The sequence below is a fragment of the Poecilia reticulata genome, unplaced genomic scaffold, assembly GCF_000633615.1.
Source record: "Poecilia reticulata strain Guanapo unplaced genomic scaffold, Guppy_female_1.0+MT scaffold_255, whole genome shotgun sequence".
In the NCBI taxonomy this organism is placed as follows: domain Eukaryota; kingdom Metazoa; phylum Chordata; class Actinopteri; order Cyprinodontiformes; family Poeciliidae; genus Poecilia; species Poecilia reticulata.
This window is the reverse complement of record NW_007615039.1, coordinates 242401-250693: the sequence shown is the minus strand read 5'-3', so window position 1 is coordinate 250693 and position 8293 is coordinate 242401. Positions and strand designations below refer to the sequence as shown.

The 8293-nt window shown below is 36.0% G+C and overlaps 1 protein-coding gene across 1 annotated transcript; it reads left to right on the top strand.

Annotated features, from left to right (window-relative positions):
- The first annotated feature begins 302 nt into the window (after positions 1-302).
- LOC103460548 (gastrula zinc finger protein XlCGF57.1-like) lies at positions 303-3784 on the top strand. The gene is made up of 2 exons (XM_008402760.2): positions 303-573; positions 2039-3784. The coding sequence occupies exons 1-2, from the start codon at positions 405-407 to the stop codon at positions 3187-3189; spliced, it is 1320 nt and encodes a 439-aa protein (XP_008400982.1). The 5' UTR covers positions 303-404; the 3' UTR covers positions 3190-3784.
- The last annotated feature ends 4509 nt before the right edge of the window (positions 3785-8293 follow it).

Sequence of the window (8293 nt, the reverse complement as noted above, 5' to 3'; positions counted from 1 at the left end):
TGTTCAGATCATTAAACAAGATCAAATTTTTCAATGACTGAATGAAGTCAGACAGTAGATGTTGGTTGTAGTGTGTGAGAAATTCATCATAATTAAGAGAAATAAAAGGTTTTAAATAATCAGTCTTTGAGAAATTATATGCACTGTGTTTTACTCGGGTGAATTGAGTAACTAAAATGAACATATTTCAACAATATTGAAATTTACTGAACATAATTGTATGTTAAAAGAGGTGACTCAAAGCGGAACTTATAAATTGTTCACAGTTTCTTCAGTACAGCCACAGTGAAACACGGGGAAGATAAAAACAGAGCACCTGGGCCAGCCGTCGCTGTTCTTTTGTTAGACGGCTGTCTGAGGACGGGTTTGAGGTTCAGCTAACTATTTGAGTGATTGCAGTAAAAATGTCTTCAGTTCAGCCTGGGAGAGAGTTTATCAACGAGCAGGTAACTCCTGCTGGAGAATCATTCACAGAGTTGAAGGAAATAAAGGTCAAGATCGAGGAAAAGATGGAGGATCAGCTCGGACTGATGGATTTCAGGTGGACATCCCGGGTCGTCTCGGACGGAAAAGGTACAAAACACCTTCCTGTTTTAATGATTGGGCTTAGAAACAGGTTAAAAATAACCAGGGACAAGAGAGAAAGGAAAAGACAAAAATAAAAGACCTGCACTTTTTAAATTTGTATAAACACAGAACAAATTTATACAGAACTGATACGTTAATGTTGAGTATGTTAAAACTCATGCAATGTTAACCATATATATGTAGTTTAAAAACTATAGACTCAAAATTAATGCCGGAGACAATGACGACAATGATTTCCAGGCTGTGGACAGAGAGAATGAATCATTTGAAAGAAGATGAAAGGCTCCATCTTTGTCGAAAAAGAAAAACAAAAACCCTCCGATCTGAGGGGGAAGCTTACAGTTTCAGAACCTCAGTCAAAAGCAATTACATGAGCATTCCTGTCACTCTTCTCCAAACAATAGATCCAAATGAACCAGGTGGGGGATGAGCGGGTCGTTGATTTACATCTAACTGGGAATGCTCCAAAAAGGATGGGCCTCCATGAACTAAAAAGAGAGAAAAAACAGCTTCCAACTCCAAGTTACTGATGTCTGAACATCCGGAATCATAAAATCTCCTGTATGGGAGTCGAATATGGACGTCTATTTGGTTTAAATGTATTTGTGTCCTCTAACTGAGAAAAGACAGATCCTTTATGACTTTAGTAATTGTAGATTTTCTTTCAGTTACACACTTCTTCAAATTCTTAAGACACAAATTGTAGTCTTTAGTCAGACTTTTGAAAGTTTGACTCATTTTGTCCCAAATGATCCAAAGCAAATGGTGCAAACCACATTTGGAGACCTAAAAAAATTGTAAATAAATCTTTAAAATTTACTACATAGATGTGTTTAATCTGCTATAGCTTAAAAAGTACAAAACCTAAACTCTTCAAACCTGGACTAGACAAATCTGAGATATTATAAAACAATCCCCAAAAACATGTTTGTTCTGGTTAGTTAAAATGGATTTTAAGTAAGTGACTCAAACATATAAAAGTGGTTATTACTTGAAATAAACAATGATTTTTTAAGAGATCCTGATAACTCATAGTTACTCCAAATGCTGATAATAACCGATAACATACCTGGAAATAATAAGGGCTAGTATAGCATTAATATTTGAAAAAGATGTAATCCAAGAAGCAGAAATATAAACTTATGTGTAAATTTCAAATACTGAAATAAAAACTAAATAAAGCACATTACTATTTTATGTGATGTATATTCTGTATCTACATAGAGGAAGGAGATTTTTGGATTATTTTATCTAAGACACTGAATTCAGGTATCATCATCTTGTTTTCTCATCCAGAAGTTTCTAATATCACATTTTGATTCATCTAGCTGATTAAATTTTTTATACTTATAAGTTTTTAATTTGAGAAATAATCCAAAAAATAATCTTCAGATGAAGGTTTTGATATTTGACTGATATGTAAAAGCTTTAATGTTTTCTTTTTATTCAGATCTGTGTAAAGACGAGGAGGTTCTCAATGAGACCCGGAACCAGGAGGAAAACTCCACTTTAGATCAAAAGGAACCAGAACCTCTGCAGATAAAACAGGAACCAGAGGAACCAGAACCTCTGCAGATGAAAAGGGAAGAAGAGGAACCACAACTTCAACAGTTCAAAGAGGAAGCGAAGCAACTCTACATCAGTCATAATGAAGAGCATCTTGTGCTGAAACGGGAGACTGATGACATGTTGGCGATTCCTTCGAAAGTGAAAAGAATCCACAATGAAATAAAACAACAGAGGGACCAACTCGTCTCTCACGGCTCTGCTGAAGATGAGAACCAGGATCAGGAAGGAAGCAATTCTGAAGATCCAGGAAAAAATAGAGACGAAGAACAGAAACAAAAAGAGAAATGTCAGAAAACCAAACGGCAGAAAAGCAAAACTTGTAGTTCAAAACAAAAAAGGCACAAGAAAGCTCAACCAGACCAAAAATTATATTCTTGTAAAATTTGCAATAAAAGCTATTCTCGAAAATATTCTTTGACTCGACACATGAGAATTCACACTGGCGAGAAACCTTTCTCATGTCCAGCCTGTGGAAAAAGTTACATATACAAGAAAGGTCTAATTTATCACTTGAGAGTTCACACAGGAGAAAAACCGTTCTCATGTTCAATCTGTGGAAATCATTACCATTCAAAGGACACTTTAAAGAATCACATGAGGTCTCACACGGATGAGAACCCCTTTTCTTGTACAAGTTGTAGAAAAAAATTCAGTTCAAAAAGCACTTTAACTCGTCACCTGAGAAGTCACACAGGTACCAAGCCTTTTTCGTGTACAATTTGTGAAAAACAGTTTACTATTAAATACAGTTTAGCTATTCACATGAGGTCTCACACGGGTGAGAAGCCTTATACATGTGTGACCTGTGGAAAACATTTTGGTTGCAAAAGTTATTTAAATCTTCACATAATGATTCACACGGGCGAGAAGCCTTATTCATGTGTGATTTGTGGAAAAAGTTTTTCTCATAAATCTAATCTTTCTGCACACTTTCAGACTCACACAGGTGAGAAACCTTTTTCTTGTGTCACTTGTGCAAAAACTTTCCTGTTTGAATCTAGATTACTCCGTCACCTGAGAACTCACAGGTGAGAGGCCTTTTCTGGTGTGACCTGTGGAAAAAGTTTCATTCGGAGAAGTAATTTCCCTGTTCATATGAGAGAGCACATGATGGCATAATTTAAGCCTTGAGTATACATTTTCTCAGTAACTTACAGTTTGGAAGTGGAGTATTTAGAGCTGGATGACGTTTTGAAAATGTAGCAACTTTGTTAAAAAAAGCTTCTCAAATAAGAAATCATCTTGTTTTGGTAGTTTTACCTTTTCCATTTAAATGTTTCTTTTTGCGCAAGATTGTCTCCATGTTAATTGTTTCTTAATTGAAAAGTGAATTTGAATCCGTTGCATGTTTGTTGTACTTATAGTTTTACTTCAATAATTTTGGTTAGTGGATACATGTTAGCTGTTACTGAATGTAATGTATGTGCTGGTAGGTTACATAGGAAATACTTTGGTCTAAATTTGAATCTGAATGTCATATTTTTAAATTTTCTGTTTGAGATTCAGGAGAAAAATAAATATTTCTGTTAATTTGATGGCAACGATGCAGACATGTCTTTTATTGTAAACATGCATTATCTTTGTCCATGTAAAAAATTACTCTACATTGTAAAGTTTTTTTTCTTAACCCATGTGTCTTTGTATTAGTTTTTGTTTGAGAAGTTTTTTTATGTTTTAGATATTAGACAATGTTTTAATAGCGTGTATTAGATTTCACATAGATAAGTAACTAAAAGAATGATCTCACTTGTCTCATTTTGGATGAGCACCGTTGGAAAGAATGAACCGATCAGCCAGGGCAAAAAAAAACAACAAAAAACATTCTGAAACACTGTTGTGTTCCCAAGAAATAAATAACTCAAAGCTTAGCGCAAGTTTCAGGACCACCAAGACGTATAAGAGAAGATAAATATTTTCTGACTGTTTTGTCAGTACCCACTGAAAGTGAGAGTTTAAGGTGTTTTATCATTCTGTGTCCCAAATCAAATTCTCCTTTAGGACAGTAAACTAAACTAAAGTCATTATCGGTAAAGGAATAAAAAAATAAATAAAAGTACGGAGACAGGCTTATGTGACAAATTTTGATGTTGAGCATTTTCAAAAGTATGATTTCCTTTTGTACTAAAAAAAGTTTCTTAGTTTTGTATTCATAGGTTGTTTTTTAAAAGAACATAAGATGGGAAACTGTTTTTAACATGTGGTTCTGTTGAGTATCAAACTGGTTTTGTTAGCCAAATTGGTTCCCAATACTTTTTATCTATTTAGTTTTTCCTTGAACTAAACATTGTGTTGCGTATATATTTATATATGAATATTTTTTTAATGTGACTTTATAAAGAAACAATTCATCTCCCTCCAAAAAGTATTTAAAAAGATCCATGAAGTTACCCTGGTAACGGCGACCCACTTGTTCTGCCCTTTGTAAAAAAAAATAAAAAATTGGGGGAAATAGCTTCTCAAAAACTGAGTAGCAGTGGATCTAGTTAAAAGGATGTTATTGCACTTGTTACAGTCTAGATAACTTTAGAGACTCGGCACGAGTCCCAAGGTCATTATTTATCATAACTAAAGAAATGTCTGAAGCCCCCCAATTCACTAGGATTATGAACATTGATTTTATATTAACCAAAAGAATTATTATTCTTATGACTTAATTAATTTAACTGTCCACAGCATCAATTAGACTTTAATATTTTATTAGCAAGCTTTAGCAGGGGAAAATGACATACAGCTACCTCAATCAAAAATCAAAAGATTAAAATATGAAAGAAATTTAGAAATCACACCTCCCTCTAGTCCCTATACTGTGTCACTGAACCTTAAGAGAGGCTTTAGGATGAGAGGCTGCATTCCAAAGCCTCCACTCTTCCCCAAACGCTGAGTTGATCTTGGCAGCACACAACTTTAATATCCATGGTCAGGGACCCTTCTTGCCCTTTTTTAGAATAAATCCAAAGTTGAACTGGTGAGCATTCCCCATGAGTCCAGTTCTTAATCCATAGGCGATCTTTGTCTATCCCCCATGTCTACTGCAGCATCGTTGTGATGTTTCTTGGGTTGAGAGTAAGGCAGGTGTCTAATCAGAACCCCGGGTTGTGGGTAAACGGATCTTGTTCCTTTCTAAAGCAGTGCGAAGTCTTCACCTTCCCGTGGTTTCAAAGTATAGCCCCAATCTTGATCCTGCATCTTCTTGTGGTCTTGACTCGAACGCTGCCGGAACGAAGAACGCCTGTTCTTCCCTCGCATACCTATTTATACTCTCTGTATTTCAGTTGAGTGCGTAAGTGCAGCTTACAAAATTCTCTATACTTCTGCATTTTGGTGGCGCATGCACCAGCTGCTTCCCCAACTCTCTGTTGCTCCATTTTCCTTGACGTCAAACGCCTTAGTTAAACGTTGACTCCTTCCCCACTCGGCTCTTGAACTTCCTCTTTTACTCTTGCTGAAGTTCTTATCTTGTACTCAACATCTGTTACTCTACATGTTTCACAATCCCACTTCCTGTTTCTTCGTGCTCACAGTTCTTTCTCCCACGCAGCCTCTTGGTTTGCGACACAGTTTTAAGACATCTCAATCTTTTATCCATTTTTTCCATTTTCAACTAAAATCACATAACTCATAACATCAACCATTAGTATACTTGAAACAAAGATTACATGATTTTTAATCACATTAGGTCGTAGTACATTTTTAAAATAAGGATTACACAAGTTTTAATCACATCAAATCATACTGCTGAATTATTTGTTTTTTCTAGATTTCTACTACTATAAAGATAATATAAGTTCTGTTATAATAAAGATTATATAAGTTTCAATTAACATTAAATCATAATTCAAGATTACTTGTTGCCTCTGGATTCTTGCGATCTGTTTTCTTTGTGTCCTGGAAAGATCTCGATCAGTCCCAACCAGGTTTCACGACAGTGTGCATAGGGAGCAGGTGTGTTAGATTTTGTAGTACAACTCTCACGCTCTCTCATACTCGTCGCTGACAGCTCCAACATGGTATAAAACATGGCAAAAAAACCTCTGAGGATCTTAAAAGATGACTTGTTGTGCTGCATGAAGATGGCCAAGGCTACAAGAGGGTTGTAAACACCCTGGAACTGAGTTGCAGCACAGTGGTCAAGATTATTCAACTTTCTAAAAGAGTAGGGTCCATTCAGAGCAGATGTCGCATTGGTCATCCAAAAGAGCTCGGTGCACGTGCTCAGTGTCACATCCAAATGTTGCCTTTGAAATATAGGTGCAGGGGTTCTGTCAGAATTGCTGCAGATTGTTGAGGTCAGGGGTCACTTTGTCAGTGCTCAAATCATACGCCGCACACTACATCAACTTGGTCTGCATGGCAGTCACCCCAGGAGGAAGCCTCACATTAAAGCCCTGAAACAGTTTGCTGAATACATGTCAACAAAGGATATGGATTATTGAAACCAGGTCCTGTGGTCTGATGAGACCAAGATCAGTTAGTTTGGTTCTATTTTTCATTGTTCTTCCACGTTGTGGCTTTAGGCGGTTGTTCTGAATGACCATCAAGCCAATATTTATCTGAAACAACAACAAAAAAATATGTGGAAGACTGAGCAATGTTTTTTTTAAGGAACAGTCAATTGTTTTTAATTCCTCCTGTATTATGTTACAATATCCAAATAGATCAATTAACTATTAATATCAGTCATTTTCAAGATTTTACTTTTGAAATGCAGATTTGGATACAAACAGAACAATGATTTTTATTACTATAATTAACAGTATTACTCAATTATTAATTAGTAGATGATTATTTTTTTTGGCTGATCATTAATTGAAAGTTTGCCGTTACTGTTTAACAATTATTATATATAGCTTTGCTACACAGTACTTTGTTTAAGCAAGTCTATTAGTTAAAAGCTGCTTCATTTTGGACTGAGCCATAACGGACCTACCCAAACTTTCACTTTTTCCATTTGCTTTAACCCCTTTCTCCCAAGAGAATACTTTTGTCGCTCCTCGTGTTTTTTTTTCCTTCTGTATTCAAAGAAGGTGCTGAGGACTGGTGCAGAGCAGGATGGGACAGTCTGTTGTGCTATTAGTAAATTAAAGAAAAAATGTCGCACATCACATTCATGCAAACAGACAATAATATGTATTACAAGCTGAAGTAAAGTTAGCACATGTCTAAACTGAGTGCGGGTTCGCTTCGAAAAGGCGGCTAGCTTGATCGCAGTGCAAAAGAACCAGAAGGACACAAATTACCCTAGAAAAAGTGCATAAGGCTGTAATGGACCTTGCTAATAATATAATACAATGCTGCTGTATTATATCTAGTTTTTAAAAAAAAATTTTTTACTTTTAATTGCATTTACAATGAACAACTAAGTGACAGTGGACACGGTCTGGAGTCCCGCTAACCTTAGCAAGTTACTACATCCATATGACAGATAAATACTTCTTTATGCTTAACTTACTTGAACATTGTGGAGTATTTTCCATATACATTTCTTGAAGCCTCTTGCCACAACTGCTGCAGAACTTTGGTGACGGCTCAATCAGCTGTTGGGGCGTTCACCTTTTCTTGAATTTATAATTGGCTCTGATCCCTTATATTTGGCTACATGTTGAATTTTAGTTCTGCAACAGGATTAAATCTGTTTCTGCTGTGCAAGACTGATATATCTTTGCTAATCAGACTACAAATAATAGTGGAACTTTGCAGAAGGTGAGAAATTGGGAGGTGGAGGGTTAATTATTATCTAAGAAGAATTTTATTGTGAGCGATCATCTCAAAGGATTCCCAGATGTCAGAGATTTTCCTCTTACTGGCTCCATTTCAGACAATTAATCAAGTTTACTTCTGTAGCACATTTCAGCAACAATGCAGTTCATAAAATCACAAAAATATAAAGTCATAAAAAAAAACATAATCTACAATTGAGAAAACCAGCAACAGACATTACATTTTGATGAGTGCCATCATCAATACACATCAAATATGTTGGTCAATGTTCGTTTTATTTTGGCCACTGAAGACAAATATCCTCCTCTGATGCGAGACCAAAAGGACAACAACCCATGATGCAGCGCGGCTCATCGCGCTTTTATTTTGAAAACCGGCACGCAAAATGAAGCAGTCACGTGACCCATGCAATGCGAGG

What these genes read in the sequence shown, in the direction of transcription:
- LOC103460548 (XM_008402760.2), top strand. Translation starts at nt 405, where the DNA reads ATGTCTTCAGTTCAGCCTGGGAGAGAGTTTATCAACGAGCAGGTAACT. An exon ending in GGTCGTCTCGGACGGAAAAG is followed by an intron (nt 574 to 2,038) that starts GTACAAAACACC and finishes CTTTTTATTCAG; the next exon opens with ATCTGTGTAAAGACGAGGAG.